Source organism: Aureobasidium namibiae (genome assembly GCF_000721765.1).
Source record: "Aureobasidium namibiae CBS 147.97 unplaced genomic scaffold scaffold_11, whole genome shotgun sequence".
Taxonomy (NCBI): Eukaryota; Fungi; Ascomycota; class Dothideomycetes; order Dothideales; family Saccotheciaceae; genus Aureobasidium; species Aureobasidium namibiae.
Window position 1 is genome coordinate 117,867 of NW_013581198.1, and position 17,747 is coordinate 135,613.

General features: G+C 51.6%; 9 protein-coding genes across 9 annotated transcripts; 5 read left to right on the forward strand and 4 right to left on the reverse strand.

Annotated features, from left to right (window-relative positions):
* Positions 1-269: 269 nt before the first annotated feature.
* On the reverse strand, positions 270-1,560 carry M436DRAFT_73688 (PIN domain-like protein; the record flags this gene model as incomplete). Its single annotated transcript, XM_013570919.1, has 3 exons — positions 270-785; positions 837-1,489; positions 1,548-1,560. 3 exons carry the CDS (start codon positions 1,558-1,560, stop codon positions 270-272), a joined length of 1,182 nt encoding a protein of 393 aa, XP_013426373.1.
* A 546-nt stretch (positions 1,561-2,106) lies between these two features.
* M436DRAFT_49077 (glutaryl-CoA dehydrogenase-like protein) lies at positions 2,107-3,545 on the forward strand (the record flags this gene model as incomplete). Its single annotated transcript, XM_013570664.1, has 4 exons — positions 2,107-2,314; positions 2,362-3,280; positions 3,336-3,445; positions 3,499-3,545. 4 exons carry the CDS (start codon positions 2,107-2,109, stop codon positions 3,543-3,545), a joined length of 1,284 nt encoding a protein of 427 aa, XP_013426118.1.
* A 657-nt stretch (positions 3,546-4,202) lies between these two features.
* On the forward strand, positions 4,203-5,048 carry M436DRAFT_49341 (ubiquitin-conjugating enzyme; the record flags this gene model as incomplete). The annotated part of the gene is made up of 5 exons (XM_013570717.1): positions 4,203-4,246; positions 4,355-4,400; positions 4,499-4,528; positions 4,632-4,815; positions 4,909-5,048. 5 exons carry the CDS (start codon positions 4,203-4,205, stop codon positions 5,046-5,048), a joined length of 444 nt encoding a protein of 147 aa, XP_013426171.1.
* Positions 5,049-5,575: 527 nt separating this feature from the next.
* On the reverse strand, positions 5,576-7,630 carry M436DRAFT_49763 (uncharacterized protein; the record flags this gene model as incomplete). Its single annotated transcript, XM_013570804.1, has 1 exon — positions 5,576-7,630. The coding sequence occupies one exon, from the start codon at positions 7,628-7,630 to the stop codon at positions 5,576-5,578; it is 2,055 nt and encodes a 684-aa protein (XP_013426258.1).
* Positions 7,631-8,269: 639 nt separating this feature from the next.
* Positions 8,270-10,492, forward strand: M436DRAFT_49414 (glucan 1,4-alpha-glucosidase-like protein; the record flags this gene model as incomplete). The annotated part of the gene is made up of 5 exons (XM_013570734.1): positions 8,270-8,326; positions 8,378-8,399; positions 8,457-8,482; positions 8,533-8,564; positions 8,623-10,492. The coding sequence occupies 5 exons, from the start codon at positions 8,270-8,272 to the stop codon at positions 10,490-10,492; spliced, it is 2,007 nt and encodes a 668-aa protein (XP_013426188.1).
* A 282-nt stretch (positions 10,493-10,774) lies between these two features.
* On the reverse strand, positions 10,775-11,842 carry M436DRAFT_82863 (uncharacterized protein; the record flags this gene model as incomplete). Its single annotated transcript, XM_013570920.1, has 3 exons — positions 10,775-11,101; positions 11,154-11,688; positions 11,742-11,842. The coding sequence occupies 3 exons, from the start codon at positions 11,840-11,842 to the stop codon at positions 10,775-10,777; spliced, it is 963 nt and encodes a 320-aa protein (XP_013426374.1).
* A 615-nt stretch (positions 11,843-12,457) lies between these two features.
* Positions 12,458-14,129, forward strand: M436DRAFT_49824 (uncharacterized protein; the record flags this gene model as incomplete). The annotated part of the gene is made up of 3 exons (XM_013570816.1): positions 12,458-12,596; positions 12,647-13,686; positions 13,740-14,129. 3 exons carry the CDS (start codon positions 12,458-12,460, stop codon positions 14,127-14,129), a joined length of 1,569 nt encoding a protein of 522 aa, XP_013426270.1.
* A 181-nt stretch (positions 14,130-14,310) lies between these two features.
* Positions 14,311-15,501, forward strand: M436DRAFT_64757 (uncharacterized protein; the record flags this gene model as incomplete). Its single annotated transcript, XM_013570859.1, has 2 exons — positions 14,311-14,621; positions 14,682-15,501. The coding sequence occupies 2 exons, from the start codon at positions 14,311-14,313 to the stop codon at positions 15,499-15,501; spliced, it is 1,131 nt and encodes a 376-aa protein (XP_013426313.1).
* An 871-nt stretch (positions 15,502-16,372) lies between these two features.
* On the reverse strand, positions 16,373-17,509 carry M436DRAFT_82866 (COPII-coated vesicle protein SurF4/Erv29; the record flags this gene model as incomplete). The annotated part of the gene is made up of 4 exons (XM_013570921.1): positions 16,373-16,510; positions 16,595-17,088; positions 17,173-17,285; positions 17,343-17,509. The coding sequence occupies 4 exons, from the start codon at positions 17,507-17,509 to the stop codon at positions 16,373-16,375; spliced, it is 912 nt and encodes a 303-aa protein (XP_013426375.1).
* Positions 17,510-17,747: the final 238 nt, after the last annotated feature.

The following is a 17,747-nucleotide window of genomic DNA, read 5'->3' on the forward strand; positions in this document are numbered from 1 at the left end:
ATTGTGTCGCGTGTGTGTTACTATTCGAAGGATGATAAAAGGATCCAAATGGAACAGCGAAGAAGTTAAGCATGCAGCCATTGTAATGTTTATGCAACCATTAGATATGCCTTTCTCGTGTCGTGTCTGCTGTCATTCGAGCAATTCGTCCTCGTAACGCCTGTCCATCAAATCATATGCTTGATCCTCCTGGCGGGTATTCCCATATGAGCAAACGCCATCAAAACTCCTGTCCCGGATTCCAACGATAGCACAGCTTGACCTCGTCCTTAGGCAGTACCTCTGGGCTTGGCCTTAGCCTCCTTCTTCTCCTTAGCTGCCTGCTTCTGCTTTTTCTTCTTCTCTTCTTGCTTGGCTTCGTTCTTGCGCTTCAAGCTCGCCTGCTCTTCAGCAGTCTTAGCGACCGGCTTGAAGAAACCCTCGAGTCTGCTTTGCTGTGCACTCTTGAGACTCTTTGCGAGACGAGCTGCACCGTTCTTGACTCTGTCCTCGCTGAATCCCTTTTCCTCGACAAGGAACTTTACGAGGCCTTCAACATCAGGTGCTTTCCACTCGAAGTTGCACTCGGGGTCGTCAGCGGGACGAACATCAGGCTCTTTGAAGAGCAGCTTTGCTTCAGCCCAAGGCCAGTCGTCTGGAATCGTGTACTTCTTGTTGTTCTCGAGCATACCGACAACAGCCTCGAGACTTTTGTGTTCCTTGATCATGGTGTAGGCGACCTTCGGGCCAATGCCCTTAACGGGGTCAACATAATCGCAGCCGAGCAGAATGCACATGTCGATGAACTATCGATGTTGGTTAGCGCGATTTTCTAAACAAGATTGATAGTATCATACCTGATCCATGGTCATGTCCAGACCTTCCAAGACCTTGTCCAAGTGGATTTCTTGGATGGGTTCCTTGCGCTGCTCGCTGAAGGTGAGCTTGCGGAGGAGTACAGGAGCAGCGAAGGTCAGTGTATCCATATCCTCGCTGGCAGCAGCATAGACTTTGCCGGCACGAGCCAGGGCAGCACACTGAGCTTCAGCCTCGGTTGGTGCAATGATGAAGGGGATGCCCATCAGCTTAAGAAGTCGCTGGGCTTCGGCGTTGTGCTCCCTTGTGACACGAACAGTACGACGACTGAACTTTTCCATATCCTCAGCAGTACCCGTCTCTTTGGCCTCCTCGTGGGCTTCTTCAGCTTCGGTCTTGCGCTGGAAGCGTTTGGCGAGTTCTCCAGACTTGAGCTTCGGTGGAGCACCATCGAAGACGTAGAGAGGCTTGATACCGTTGTCGGCCATGCGGAGAGTGCGGTAGAACATTCCCATGAGATGCGAGGTTGTTTCTCCAGATTCGTTCATCAATTGTTGACCTTCGGAGCGGACGGCGATGAGGAACGAGTACAGCGACATGGAGGCATCGATGGCGACCTTGCGACCGAACTGATTTTTGATCTCGCCAGTCTTGACAGCATCTGGACAGTGTTCGTCGATGACTTGGAAGAGGTCTGCATGAAATCAAGATGTCAGCTCTACGATGGATTTGAGCCAGATTGGCGTGCTTACGTTTGATACCCATCTCGGCAAATCACTTGTTACAATGTGAGGATGTGGTATGATGAGAAGTTGGCAAGATTTAGGGCGATGATCAGAAGTATGGGAAACACTCTACAAGCAGAAAGTGCATGTGTTCGCGAAGCTGCCTGACGCGCACTCGGTCGCGTTTTGGAAAGTCCAACTCGGCAGTGACGTATTAATCAATTACTTCCCTTTTGGGACAACCACCTTTTGACCATGACATATTTTCGCGGAACCGAGGAAGATCGAACTCTCAAAAGACACAGTAATGCCATCGCGAGTCACCTACCGAATGTTTTGTGTGAATATCTACAAGATGGAAGCCACCGAATTGATAAACACTCGATGTCGGCCGTCGACTTCCAGCCTCGGCTTGTCAAACCTACATACAGCGGATACTGCGGGGAGTACCTAAGCCGCCTTTCCGATCCAACACGCATCTCCTTTGCCGCCGTTCTCTTGCATATTTTGTGTAGCTATATAGCCAATCCTTTGCTCTCTTGATTGCTCTACTCCACACATTTCCTCTCATTCCCCTCCCTGCGTCATGTTCAAATCAGTCGCTCGCCAGACAGCAAGACGACTGGGCTCACGAAGCGCTGCTGCTTCAGTCGCTCGTCGCCATGCTCACACCCCTTCAGCCTTCGATTGGAAGGACCCGCTGGGTGCAGCCAACATGTTTACCGAGGAAGAATTGGCCATTGCAGAGACAGCCGAGTCTTACTGTCAAGAGCGCATGCTTCCTCGTGTGCTAGGTATCTTTCAATGTATGACCTTGCTCTACTTCAATTGCTGACTCAAGCAGATGCATACAGAAACGAAGAATACGACAGAAAGATTCTTGAAGAGATGGGAGAACTGGGCTTGTTGGGTGCTACAATTCAAGGCTATGGATGTGCTGGTGTCTCCTCGGTCGCATCGGGCCTCATCACCCGCGCTGTTGAGAGAGTCGACTCTGGTTACCGTTCAGGCATGTCTGTCCAATCCTCACTGGCCATGGGCGGTATCGACGAGTTCGGCTCTCAGGAGCAAAAAGACAAGTTCCTGCCTCAACTGGCCAGTGGTAAAATGCTTGGTTGCTTCGGCTTGACAGAGCCCAACCACGGAAGTGATCCTGGCAGCATGGAGACCGTGGCCAAGCCTCACCCTACCAAGAAGGGCTACTTTAGCCTGAGCGGAGCAAAGACCTGGATCACCAACTCGCCAATCGCAGATGTCATGCTCGTGTGGGCAAAGCTACAGGAGACCGGCAAGATTCGTGGGTTCTTGATTGAGAGATCTGAATGCCCTCCAGGAACCTTGGAGACACCCCCATTGAAGAACAAGAACGGTCTGAGGGCCTCTCTCACTGGTATGATTCAGTTGGATGATTGCCCAGTACCAGAAGCAAACATGTTCCCTCACATCGAGGGTCTCAGGGGACCTTTCAGCTGTCTCAACGGTGCTCGTTATGGTATTGCTTGGGGCACAATGGGCGCTCTCGAAGATTGTATTGCAAGGACGAGACAGTACGCTCTGGAGAGAAAGCAGTTCAAGAACAACCCGATCGCCAAGTACCAGTTGGTGCAGAAGAAGCTCTCTGATGCAACCACAGACGCGGCGTACGGTATTCTTGCGGCACTGCAAGTTGGCCGCCTGAAGGACGAGGGCAAGGCTGCCCCTGAGATGATCTCAATGATCAAGAGACAAAACTGCGACCGAGCCTTGGTGAATGCACGAGTGTAAGTGATATCATCCAAACACACCTGCTGAGAATGGCTGCTGATTCATGCACAGATTGCAGGAAGTCTTCGGAGGAAACGCTGTTAGTGATGAGTACCACATTGGAAGACATGTAGCGAATCTGTTTGTCACTCAGACATACGAGGGACAGAGTGATATTCATGGTAAGTTTGGGCAAGACGGTTTGTTCGGCTACGTTGTACTGACACATAGCCAGCTCTTATTCTGGGACGCGCAATCACCGGTCTTCAAGCTTTCTGTTAGGAATAGGTACTTAGCGAGGAGTCAGGCGCTGAATCCGGTCAAGGGGCTGACTGATGCTTTCATGCTGTGTAAGATAGCCAAACTAGAGCACCCACAACAAACAGTGTACACAGCCTATTCAGGAGACGGGCGCCTGCCTGGAGATGACATGTAGAAGTGAACGCGTGATCATTGTGCAGTGCGTGGACGTTGATTGGTGCTCGTCGTGTCAAATGTGAGAGCGAGTCTTCTTTGGATGGAAGAAGAAGTCAGTCGGTGCATTGGGCCGCAAGCCGAGCGCGTGATGGATAGGCGCCTTCCTTCTCTGAAGTGAAGCCTTTGCACAAAGTCGACAGAAGTCCACGAACGACTCACTTATCGATGCATCTTCTGTCTGAGAACATCCCTTTGAAACGAGAACAGCAACAGTGAAAGTGAGAGAAAGACTCTCGCAGTGAAACAGAAACAGGCACTCTTTGTTGTGTTGCAGCGGCGGCGTCGGCAAGCCAAGCCGAGTTCGAAGTGACGTGCACTGCTAAGGGCCAATCTCATCCTTTTCGTCCACGACCGACATCTTGCATCCTCGCTCCGCATACCACACACCAAACACCAACGCAACCACCTCGGAGGCCGCGTTTGACTTTTGAATCCTCTTCATACACACAACCACCGCACACCATGGCGCTCAAGAGAATTAACAAGGAGTTGACCGATCTCGGCCGGTACGTGACAGCGCCCCTCTGCCCTTCCCCTCCCCCACCTTGATGATGGTCCATCGACCGCCCGAGCAGATGGTCATGTCGCAAGAACATATACTGACAGACATGTAGTGACCCTCCCTCATCCTGCTCTGCTGGTCCCATCGGAGATGACCTGGTACGTCGCTGAAAAACTTCGCCTCAAAATTGGGCGCCTGCCTCGTGGCCACTCGAATCTCTCGAAACAGAACACGTTCTGACCATTTTTGCCTTCAGTTCCACTGGCAAGCCACCATCATGGGTCCCGTAAGTCTTCGAATTCCTGGTTGGCCGCTGTTGGCGGTGAAGCAACGCCAGCGTCGCCACTTCCACAACAAGCACAACAACACCATGACTAACAGTATTTCAGGGTGACTCCCCATACTCGGGCGGTGTCTTCTTCCTCGCCATCCACTTTCCCACAGACTACCCCTTCAAGCCTCCCAAGGTCAACTTCACCACCCGCATCTACCACCCCAACATCAACAGCAACGGCAGCATCTGTCTGGACATTCTCAGAGACCAATGGAGTCCCGCTCTGACCATCTCAAAAGGTATGCCACAGTATATCTGCCTATCTTGTTGCTTGACAGCGACAGTTGGCAAGGATGTTTACAAATTTGTGTGTTACTAACACAACCCCGCAGTCCTGCTTTCCATCTGCTCCATGTTGACCGACCCCAACCCTGACGACCCGCTCGTTCCCGAGATCGCACATGTCTACAAGACTGACCGTTCGCGCTACGAGGCCACCGCCAGAGAGTGGACAAGAAAGTACGCCATCTAAAAAGTCCAGCAGCGGAGCCCGTCATAGGGCGCAACCAATGGCCGGACGAGTGCATCAAAGGTTATCTTATTTTCCTTTCAGCGTGCGGAGGCATTATTTTCACGACATATGGATTCTGGGGATGATTATGGGCTTCTTTCGTTGTCGAGTCGAGACGCGGTACTCACAGCCCGTTTCTCTTTACTGAGGGCGCTTGCTTGTTACCGCTTGCTCTACACGCAACACGCAAAGACCCACTGCTTCAGCACGCATGCACCACTCGGCTCAGCCTTGCTTTTTCTACTGCCAGAGATACATACGATGGAGTGTTATGGCGCATCGGTCCACTTTCAGAAAGTCAGATAGACTGGTAAAACGTAACATACGGAAATCCCACATGATAACGAACATATTGCTCTTTTCGCTTGTCCAATCTTGTAAACGTGTCCATGAAATCTTTTCCTCGTCTTATTTTTGTATGTCCATGCAATCGGAAGGGTTGTTCCATAATACACACATTTTTGATTTCATGACTTTGTAACATAGTCCTAAGGACCCTCCTCCAGTACACGTTGCTGACGCTTCTCTGTCACATCCCTCGGCTCATCTATCCCGTCTTCCAACCCATCCTCTTCCTCCATCACTTCCTCTACGAACTGCCCTCCCCACAAATCCACCGGAATCCTCATTTCATCATAATACCTCTCACTCTTGCCCACGAAAGCTTTGATGAGTGGACTACCATCCTGTCTTCTCTCAGGATCCTGCATCTCCCAAAGCAAATCATCGTAGAGTTTTGAAAAGGTGGCTTGTATGTCTTTGATGGCGAGAGCTGAACGACCCAAGTTATTGTATGGTTCAGCGGGGTCTTGGAGGTGGAGGATATATGGTTTTTTGGCATGAGGGACGGCGAGGTGGTGGCGGGCGAAGAGGGACTTGTCGGTTTTTCTGGCTATAAGGTCCCTCCAATCCTGTCTTACTTTCTTTGCAAACACGGCGAAGGGATCCACGGATACGGCCACCTTTGTCGTGTCGATGTTGCCCCAGAAGTTGAGGGTGTGGAGGAAGTCGTGGGATAGAGAACGCTGTTTGAGCGAGTGGTAGAGGGCGTTGTTTGAGTTTTGTTCCTGTTCTTGCTTTTCTTGCTGTTGTGCGTCCGAGTGCTTCAGGGCTGCTACGCACATCATGAATAGAGTGTATGAGCCAACCCCACCGTACCAAGGGTCTGAGAGATTGCGGAGATGCAATGTGGTCTTGAGAACCATGAACACTGGTTCCAGTGTCGAATACTCAGCAAGATACTTTTTGATGGCATCTCGAGAAGCGCTCGTGTCCTTTGAAGCCACAATCTGAATCTTCAGGCCTGTGTGTTTGTGAACTGCTTTGATCAGAGGGACGAAGGCTGATTCATTGCTTTCGATCTTTTCAAAGTCTTTGTGCTTAGCTAATGCGGATTGGATGTCGCGGAGGTGGAAGATCATGATTGATTTCCGCAACCTCGAAGTCTCTATTGCCCAGGCTCTTTTTGCTTCTTTATCTTCGGAGTCGCCTTGATATGGGTGGTTATCGACTGCTGGATCAACGATGCGGATATCAATGTCCGAGTTGGGCATGGAGAGGCCGGTGGCTTGAGAGCCAAACGTCTCAACCTGTAAAGCTGGATCTACTTGTTTGATCAAATCAAGCAGAGTTTCCGAAAGCTTTGCTCTCGCGGCGTTCTCTGCCGGCGTCGTTTCCATCCATTGGGCGAAATTCAGTAGTTCGGCGTCGAGCCACTCTGTCATTGTGTACTTGATGCCGTTATGTTTTGGTCGACGAGCCCAGGGCTCTTGTCGTCCAGAACCCTTCAGTCCAGATATGATGCCTCGGGGAAAGCCGGTGTAGTCGGTGAAGTCTTTCGGTATTCGGTCTGAGGCGGGCTTAGCTTCGGCAGCGACCACGTCTGGACGAAGGAGAGCATGAACTCTACGCAAGACGGCGAAAAAGGTAGGACGATCGTCGGTAGTAGTACTGAACTTTGGCAATTCTCCAAGAGGCTCCTCGTGCTCCCTAAGAAAGTCGAGCCATCGAAGGTACTGAGCTCGGCTTCGACTCATTATCGACGGTGCATTCTTGTTCGCTTTGGCAAATTCTGCGGCCCTGTTGAGAGACCTCAATTGGAAGGATGTAGCATCGTCTGCGGTGCTGGAGATGTCTGTGACAATCTTGTTGAATTGTGTCCGAGCGGGTTTGTCTTCCAGAGGTTCTATGTTTCTGGCCTCTGTTGTGCGTCTAACCAGTGGCGGCCGATTCTCCAGAAAAGAAGGGCGTGCGACCTCAGGATCGGTTGCAGTGTTGACTCTACGAATGACGGAAGCGCGATTTGCATCTCGATGTGCTTCGAGTGTGGCCGACAAGTCGTCGGGTTTGATGTGTTCGTCGAGGCGTGCCAAAGCATCTAACCGCGCTCTTTGCCGTACTGCTTCTCTCTCGCGTGCAACCAGCCTTGCATTATCGAAGCGATGGCGGATTTGGCGAGAGGAATATGTCACGGCATGGCGGGGGATGTCGTGAAGGGCGTGTCGGCTGTCACGCAGGCGCAGTAGGTGCGCTGAGCATGGCATGAACAGGGTGGTCTCGTGTGCACGCAGAAGTCGTGTCTGTATGCTGGTCCCTCTAGCGTTGCGTCCAGTTGGCCTCGAAAGTAATTGATGTTTGCCTGCGAGATGGTTTGTTCGCCGTTGGAGTTCGCGATTGTCCAGAAACGGCTCGGCCCGCTCTCACGCTTGGTGTCACGACGCGACCTCCGAAGATGCCGGCCCCGGCACGAGCAGTCATGTCTGCATGTCTCGAGCTATTGCTTCGACTCTGGCTATCACCATGTGGTGGGTGTCTGTTCATCAGAGGCTGGTAGTACTCATAAGATAGTCAACGGATGCTCAGAATCCATCTTCCTCCCTGAAATGTGCAATATTTGCGACAAGTTAGATAACAAAGCTCATCCTCAGATCTTGCCGGCTAAAACACATCCGTATGACGATGAAGCTCGGCAGATCAATAGTGGAAAACGACTGGGATGGAGCCATGTGCATCAATGACCGAGTGACGTTGTGATTGCTTTTGTCAGCCGATATAAGCTCCTTTCTCTGGTACTCGTCTCTTACTCTGTACCCCAGACATACAAGTACCACAAGCAAGGAACCTCTAAGCTAGCTTTCTTATCACGTCTGTCAACGTCTTCAAGCTATCAGACCTCAAGCGCCATGCCAGAACAAATATCTGATCCTACTGGTCTGCGGAGCAGTACGGGATATATGCCAGTGAGTAGCTGCATGCAAACTCAATGTAAAGTAACTGCTGACACAGCACAGATTGAGCAGTATGGTTTGATAGGTAGACAAGCTCCACGCGACCAACAGAGGTCTGCTATCAGATGCTGATATCTTCCAGGAAACATGCATACCAGTGCTCTAGTGGTACGTTGTTTTTGAACCCATGCTCCACTCCCGATGACTGATTGATAAAGGCAATCGATGGAGGAGTTGATATGATGTGCTGGTAGGAACCCGATCGACTATTGCACGCATCCCAATCCGATCAATTGACAACTTAACAGGCCTGACTTTGACTCACCATCTGTCTTCTGTCGCATGCTGGACAAAGACAAGGGCGGTCATTTCAACATTGGTCCTCCTCCCGGTCTCAAGATTACCACCAAACAACAATATCTGCCCAGCAACAATATCCTTCAAACCAGATATCTGCATGATGATGGCGTCTTGACTCTTACAGACTTCTTCCCTCGTCCGCTCAAGACAGAGAGACTCGGTCCTACAGTTGGACAAGGCGCCAGCGCCGATCTTCGTAGCGGACTTAAAAGGTGGCTGGTCCGTCGAGTTGAATGTATAAGAGGTGCCACCGATGTTAACGTCGAAGTCTTCCCTGCGTTCAACTATGCTCAGGACTCTCATACTACCGAGATTGTCAAGGCCGACAACGAGGCACAGCGAGTAGTACACTTCCGCTCTGAGAACCTGTCCTTAGAGCTTGTGGCTACCATTGATTGTGGCGACGATGCTCCCTGCCCAGATCTTTCATTCTCAAAGAAACAGTTTGAAGGGTGTTCCCTGGGCGAAGGCGTGACTGCGACCATCAATCTCCAGGAAGGCCAATCGATTTCATTTGTGTTGAGAGATCTCGAGGAGAGCAACAAGGAATCAATTTCCACAGCCCTCCTCAATCAAGTTCAACAGGACACCTCCGCATACTGGTTCAACTGGATCTCCAAATCAAAGTACAAGGGACGTTGGAGAGAAAAGGTCAGCAGAAGTCTGATGATCTTGAAGATGCTCACGTTCGAACCCACCGGAGCCATCGTCGCAGCACCCACATTCTCACTTCCTGAAGACTTTGGTGGTGGCAGAAACTGGGACTACAGATTCTCCTGGGTCAGAGATTCTTCTTTTACCATCTACATTCTGCTTCGCATGGGCTTCACCGAAGAAGCAGAAGCCTACATGAACTTCCTCTCCGCCCGCCTCATCGACTCCCGCAAAGACGATGGCGGTCTACCCATCATGTTCTCCATCCGCGGCAGCACCGACCTCCCCGAGATCGAACTCACCCATCTCTCCGGCTACCAAGACAGCCGTCCCGTCCGCATCGGCAACGGCGCAGCCTTCCACAAGCAACTCGACATATACGGAGAAATGATGGATTCCATCTACCTGTACAACAAGTACGGCAAACCAGTCAGCTACGACCTCTGGATCGCCGTCCGCAAACTCACCGACTACGTCTGTGGCATCTGGCAAGAAACAGACATGTCCATCTGGGAAGTCCGCTCCAAACCCATGAACTACACTTATTCGAAAATTATGCTCTGGGTGGCTATAGATCGTGCTCTGCGTCTAGCGGACAAACGCTGTTTCCCGTGCCCCAACAGGATGAAGTGGCTCGAGACCCGCGATGCTATCTACGACGATGTGATGGAAAAAGGGTACAATCATGATATGAAATGCTTCATCCAAAGCTACGAGAGCAACGAAGTCTTGGACTCTGCAGTCTTGATCGCCCCCTTGGTCTTCTTCATCGCACCAAACGATCCCCGCTTCACCTCCACCCTCGAGCAAATCCTCCTCGCACCTGAGAAAGGCGGCTTGACCTCTACCGGCCTCGTCTACCGCTACAACACCCTAAAGTCTGAAGACGGCGTCGGAGGCCGCGAAGGCGCATTCAGCATGTGTACCTTTTGGCTTGTCGAAGCACTGACGCGAGCTGGTGCCTATGACAAGAAATACCTGGTCAAGGCCATCAACATTTTCGAAAACATGTTGAGTTTCTCGAATCACTTGAATATGTTATCGGAGGAGATTGCGAGGAGTGGAGAACAACTTGGTAACACGCCACAGGCTTTCTCGCACTTGTCGATGATCAGTGCTGCGTTCAATCTTGATCGTGTGACTCAGGGGAGTGGTGGTATGTAGCTAGGAGGCGTATGACGAAGCAATGAGTAGTCCTACTTTCTCTCGTGTTCACTCTTCCAGACGCGAGTGACCACAACCACATACTCAAGTGTGCATATAGTAGAATGAATAAGTAGAAAGGGGTAGAGTAATTCGTATTCTTATTTTGTACAAAAGTTGGGAAGCAGCCAGCCATGAAACGCCGTCGAGAGTATCTTACGCTAACCATGCCGAATGAATATCGTGTGTTTTTGTGTAAACCAGGAAGAGAAGAGAGAAGATCCAAAGTCAGAACACAGTGTTTTACTTGTTCAGGGATCTGTCGTGGCCAAGGGCATTGACGTTAAGGCCAAGACCTTGGGTATCGAGGTAGACCTTGTTGTTGCTCTTCTCCAAGATGGAGGCGACGTTTCTGGCATTCTCGAATTCACGCAGCTCGATGTAACTGCGGCTCTTCTTGATGGCGTCACCAATCAGCTCGGCGGAACGGGCCTCACCCTGGGCGCGGACGATCATGGCTTGCTTCTCCTGGCGAGCCTTGTCGACGACGAAGGCGGCACGCTGGGCTTCTTGTTGGGCGACCTGCTTGGCTTCGACTGCGGCGGTGAATTCGGGCGAGAAGGCAAGGTGCTGGGAAACATGTTAGCTGGATGAAGTCTTGAGAGAAAAGTGACAGGCGTACTGTTAATGAGACATCGTCGAGCATGATGTTGAATCTGGCAGCACGCTTGACGAGGTGATCGCGGACGAGTCTCGAAACGTTCTCTCTCTGGGTAATCAACTGGGAGGCGTTGAACTGGGCGACGACACTCTTGAGGACCTCGTTCACGATACTGGGAAGGACGCGCTCATCGTAGTCGGTTCCGAGAGTACGGTAGATCTGAGGCAGGGCATCGACGCGGGGTCTGGACAGGACACGGCAGGTAATGTTGACCATCTGCAAATCCTTGGTACCGGTAAGGGAGGCGACGTTGCGAGGCTTCGCGCGGACATCGTAGACGATGGGGGTCTCAACCCAGGGGATCTTCAAGTGGGTTCCTTCGGGGTAGATGTCGCCCTTGACACCGCCGACACGGCTGTACTTGACGGCGCGGCAACCACCATCGACGTTGAAGAGGGCGTTGTTGAAGAGGTAGACACCGCCCAGACCGAGGGCGATGACAGCGATGCCACCGAGGGCGCCCTTGGGGTTGGGTGTAGGGCCGCCGGCTCCGAATCTGTGCATTTGCCTCGTCTCAGCTCTCTTGTTCTTTTGATGACCTTGAATTACGTTGGAACGGAGGTGGAGGGTATCGCGTACTGTCTTCCTGATCTTTGGGCTTGCTCCAAGCTCTTCTGCAAATTCTTCCACATATCCTGAGGGTTCGACATGGTTGCGACGGGGGAGGCGGGCTGGATGGTGATGGCAATCTTGGACTGACTGCTCTAAGCTTGAAGGTCGAAGGCGGCGTTCGATGATGATGCAAGCACGGACCACTTTCCACCTTGCACACTCGATGAGTCCTTACACCGTTACACGTCAAATCGTGCCACTCCATACCTCTTGCATACTATACTGTCACGCCTAGCGCTACTCGGCATAAGCAGTAGATGCTCGCGTGATATGCACTGATGATACCAAGCATCTCGGCCATACTATAGCTGAGCTGGCGTCGTCGTTGTCGTGTCAATGGAAGCCGCGATCGACTCGGCTTTTTCGGCTGCAAAGCACCTGCTCCCAGTAAACACAACCCAGCCTCTCTCCGTGATTCCTGCCACCCATCTTTTGTCCTGTATAATATTTCATGATACCCCTGGACCCAAGACTGATTGATCGGTTTGTCCTGTCTACCTTACTACACAACTCTATCACCCCGCTGCCTTGCTCAGCCACATTCTGACGACAGCAACCATTTTTGCCAAGTGCCTGCCTGATAACTCCCAAGAGACAACATATCAACTCTGTCCGTCTTGTGCCTTGCACTTTGCAAGACTCCTGTTAAACCCATGGCAACTGCAATCGAAGCCAGATCTCTGGCTCTGTTAACCACTGTTGCCTCGGACCCACCGCTCTACCCAAGAAACCCAACTCAGCTTCCACACGCCCCGCTGACCCTGTATATCGTGAGAGTTCCTGGTAGCAAAGGTGGGAGCCATCTTGATCTGCATCAATCATCGCAACTAATCAAAATCAAGATGTCTTTCTGACCCCTCTGAAACCACGGGAAAAGGTCGTTAGTGCCGAAGACGTCCAGAGCTCCCTATACTTCTTGCATATTGATATTCCAGAAGATCATCTTGTCGAATTACCAGAGGAGGTTTCTGTTCCGGACACTCCTACTCTTCCGACAATCAGTCGCAAACCACTACCGACACCTCCTATCTCTCCCGCGGAGGGATCTCCGAGACAAAGGAGTCCTGCATTCGACACCAAACCACAGCTCGGCGTACCTCAGCGCAAACCGGTTCGTCAGAGTCTGGATCTTCCGGATATTCCGCCACGACCTCCTATGAGAAGTCCCCCAAGCCAGCAGGGCCAATTCTCCATGTATGAACATCCTGATGAAAGACCATTGTTCTCCAGGAGACCACTCAGCAATCAGTTCCTGGATCCAAGTCTTGTACCTGCCAGACCCTCGATAAATCCTCGCAGCTCTTATGCTACAGTTGACACTAGCCGGTCTTCCTTCGATGCATCTTTGGCTCCTGAAGATGATGACCGCTGCGTCTCGCTGACTCTTATTCGTCGAGATCCGTCATCAGGCTTCCAGTGGAATGTAGCAAAAATTCGTGATCCGCCAGTCCATGAAGTGACCTCGATCATGGGGGGCGATGGCTCGGTCAAGATCAAGAAAGCGGGAGCACCTTTGTTCCTTGAAATCTACAATCCGGGATACTCCAAGTTCCTGCAATTCGATCAAACCAGGCCCATCTCCCGAGAGAGTGCCGATGTGGCCTCACTCTCACCGAGCCTATCTTCCGATCCTGACAACACATTTCGTCGAAGGCTCTACATGGATGGAGCAAGGTTCGGTGATCACTCCTATGGACATCGCAAGACTCCTTCATGGAACGGCGAGCAGCAAACACAGCGTTCTTCTGTGCAGCTGAATCGACAAAGCTTGCAGGCTGCACCAAAAGCTCTGGCGGATAGAAGGAGCAAAGGCTATACATTCCGCAGTCCTTGGGGAGGGAAATGCGAGTTCTCAACTGGCACGGCTGGCAGGTCATTGAAGGTTCGTAAGCGTTCATCGAGCCTGATACAATCCAATGTACTAATGTTTTGCAGTGTAAGCACGTTCTTGAGAGCCCTTCAAGCGCAGCGACGGAAGTTAGTGAGCTGCGCTTCAACCTTCCAACAGGTGGCGGCACCAAGAGTACCGCATCCACTGATCCTGGAGCGAAGAGATCATCAGTGGTCTCACGGCCGATTCTGCACAGGCACTCAACCTCGGACGAGCTTGCCAATAGCCCTCTCCCTTCAAGCATGGCAAAGTTCTTGGATGAGTACGGTAACATAGATCTTTCTTTGGGACAAGAGCGTGCTGGAGGTGGGTTCCAGGGAAAACAGGCAAAGCTCGGAAAGCTCATCATCGAGGACGAAGGGGTCAAGATGTTGGATTTGATCGTGGCAGCCAACATGGCTCTCTGGTGGAGGGCGTATGAGAGGAAGCACTGAGCGCGAGCACTGAGCGCGATACGCCAGAGGCCATACACACGACCGCAATGCTTGGAAGTCAGTCCACACGACACCCGGAGGCGTGGCACAATATTTTAGAAAGACTCCTTCTTGTTTACCTCACTCAACGCGACCATCAACACCTTACGACGCGTCCACTTCGCGTCTGTCCTAGCCAAGCATGGATACACAGTGGAAGGTCGTCTACAACTACATGAGAGAGAGGCGTTGCTCCAGCTCTACCCTCAGCTTCGGCGCAGGCTCAACACCACCTCACAACCGCCTGCAACAGTTCTACGCTATGAAAGACGACCAAACCCCCGAGTCGGAGGACGGTGTGACTGTGAAGCAGCTCGAGATCCAGACCGAGGACGACATGTGGGATTTCATGAATCTAGCCCAAGCTGACCGAGCACACAAATTCCACGAGACAACTCACCTCAAGATCGTTGTCAACTCGACAAACTTCGGCGATTGGGAAGACGATGTCTGGTACGTCAAAGAGGATTTCTCTGCGCACATCAGTCTCGCTAACCATCACTTTTTCTACAGGTGCATGTTTCTAGCAAACTTTGAGGACTACTCCCACAAGGTCAACCACCTGAGTATCCACATCGAGGGACCCAATGTCTTCACTCGCAACAATTACGTCAAGCCTGAGATCACTGTCCAGGAAGAAGTTCCTCCCGTCCGAGGCAATGGCAGAGGTCTGGACCACGAGTTGGGCCTTCACTACCCAGCCCCTGTCCCTGACGACAAGGTTGAGGAACACCTCGCAAAGAAGCCCAAGTTCACTCGTTCAACCATGAACTCATCCGCCAACGCCGACTTCATGCCCGCCTCTCTCAACACTCCTGCTGCCCCTCCCAAAGCCAGCTACTACGTAACCAAAAAACACCCTTCTCACCTCATCGACCTTCACATCTACGAAAAAGCCATCATCCCAGCCTTGATCAACATCTTCAAGAATCGCACTCCCCCTCTGCCCTACATCACCATTCAAGGCCCCATGGAACTCTCCCTGCGCCGCCACATCATCAGTTCCATCAACCCTCGTTACCTCTCCAACGTCGTCCTCCGCGCCGAATCCGGCAACTCACCCACCGACGCTGCGGCCGTTGCTGCAGTCCAAACTTGGGAAGCTAGTCATCCTGAGATGGTGCGTCTCAGACGTGGTGTCCAGGACCCCGAGGACTTTAGCCAGTGGGAGAGACAGAAGGCTGGTGAGGATGCCCACATGCATAATCTGGGCGAGTGGATTGTACCTTCTGGAAAAGGCGCTAGAGGCGTTTGGGGTTGGAGAACTCAGGGCCCTGGGGTCAAGGTTTGGAGGGGTCCTAGTGAGGCTTGGGGCGGTAGAGAGGGCGTTTGATCACTCTTCTGGCCTACTCCTTCACCTCCCTCTCGGATTTGATGATACCAATGGTGACGAGAAATGAGAACTACGATGTGTAATTATGGGATCGATGTAACGACTGCAAGGAGGAAAAGGAGAGCGAACAAGCAAAGAAAGGAAAAGAGAAGGCAGTCACCGAGCAGAGAAAGCAAATTGTAGATGTAGTAACGCAGTGAAATCAAAGGCAATCCCGATCTCCACGTTCTCCTATCTCTAAGCATACTCTTTCTACCCGACCACCTCATTCCCGCCGCCGCGTCTTCCTTCCCTTGTATGCTCATCCACAGATCACGTCATCTCTAAAGATTAGCCGAACTTCTTGAGAATGGTTGAAGACAGGTGATACTTTTCTTTCCTTTTCTATGCTTGTCCCTTTCCTTCTTCTCCACCCATCTACCTACATCCGAACCACACGTTCCCTCACTGATTGATAAGTCAAGGCAGCTTTTGGCGTCAGTATTGTTTAGTTTAGCTAGTTTTTTGTAGAGCTATAAGAGTAGCTGCTACGCGATGAGAGTGTCGTTAGTACTAGCCGATAAAAACAGAATCGTCTTTCATCATGACAGCATCTGGGCAGTGCTATACAACCTCATAGAAAAAAGATGAGACAAGGAATGAGGGAAAAAGGATAAAACATTCATTTTTTGGTGTTTCTTTGCTTTCTACGATCAGAGGCAGAGCTTTGCTCCACAATCTGATGGGCTCCTTTCCCCCCTTCTCCCATCGTTGCGCGGCAAGACTAAACAAGAACAAGACTCTGGGTTGGCTTGTATGCTGCTGAGAATATTCCTGACCTTTCGGGGCCGTCACTTTTTTTCCCCCTTCTTCTTGCGGAAAGAGGTGGTATCTAGTAGACCTTCTTCTTCTCGTCGACACTGAACTGACCGGGGCCCATGTTGACCAAGAGGAGCAGACCACCGACAATCGACAGGATTTGGAAGAAATCGTACTTAGCAAAGTCCTTGTGGGGGTGATTGTGGTGAAGCTGCGAAAGGAATATCAGTATTTGCGAAAAAAAACCAAAGCAGAATGCAGAAAAAGGAAAAAGAGGAAATAAAAAAAAACTTACAGTCCAGAAGTTGTTGACGAGCAAGTTGAAAACACTGAGAATGACAACCAGCATCACAGCACTCCACTTGGCCTTGAAGCCCACCACAACCATCACACAAGCAACCGCTCCCAGCAAAATAACCACGACCCTTCCAAAGCTCCACTCGCCAGCAAACACAAAGCCCACGAACAAGAAAATCAACAGCACGCGGCCCGCAAGCTGGAAATACATCTTGCGGTCCTTTTCGTCGAGGGTGGGGAGGCCGGCGGGAGCGAATCGCTTGCGCACCCAGCTGTCGGACAGCACCATGAGCAGACCTCCCATGACCGACAGGTTACGCAGGAAGAAATTGAGGTCGAAGATGAGGCCGTAGCCGAGGGCTTGGGTGATGACGACGCCGAAGAGACCCATGACGGCGTATTCGCTGTGCTTGCGGACGATGATCATGAAGGACGAGGCGCTCATGGCGATGACGTTGGCGATGAGGAACATGTGGGTGAGGCCAGAGGGGACTGTTTTTGTAGTGTGTTAGCTTGTGCCCATGTTTCTCTCCTTCCCCACTGATTGTGCCGTGTTCGGTGGAGGGGAAAACGTACTGTGTCTGTAGTCGTGCAGGTAGGTGAGCTGGTCGCTCCATTGGGTGATGATGCGCAGGGCATCTTCGAGGAAGGTGACGACGATGAGGAAACGGCCAATCGCAGGGATGTAACTACAGCAATATCAGTGACCCGAGGCACAGCGATAGAGTAGAGGGGCAGAAACTCACGGCTTGACGGGATGCGACAAGGTGTCGAGCCAGTCTTCAATCTTGCTGGTCTGTTCACGAATGGCATCCAGCGGACTGGGATCATTAGTGGCGTCTGGTCGCCCGGGACCGCCAAACGAAGGCTGCGAGCCCAAGTGGTATCCTGCCGTCCCTCTGATTTGAGCCATGGTGTGCCGTGTGGGGGGGAAAAATGCGTGTAAGGGGAGAGAGGGAGAAGAGGAGAGAGGAGTGTTGCGAGAGAGTGCTCCTCAGAACGTCTCCAGTAGAAGAGGCTAGAGCACAGCACAGCACAGCACAGCGTGGGGAAGAATAGACCACTTGTCAGCATGGAATCGAAGCTTCAAACACCTTTCACCCGCTGGAGCTCTCCCTTTTTTTCGGTTCGTCCTTTGTTTGATCGGCCTG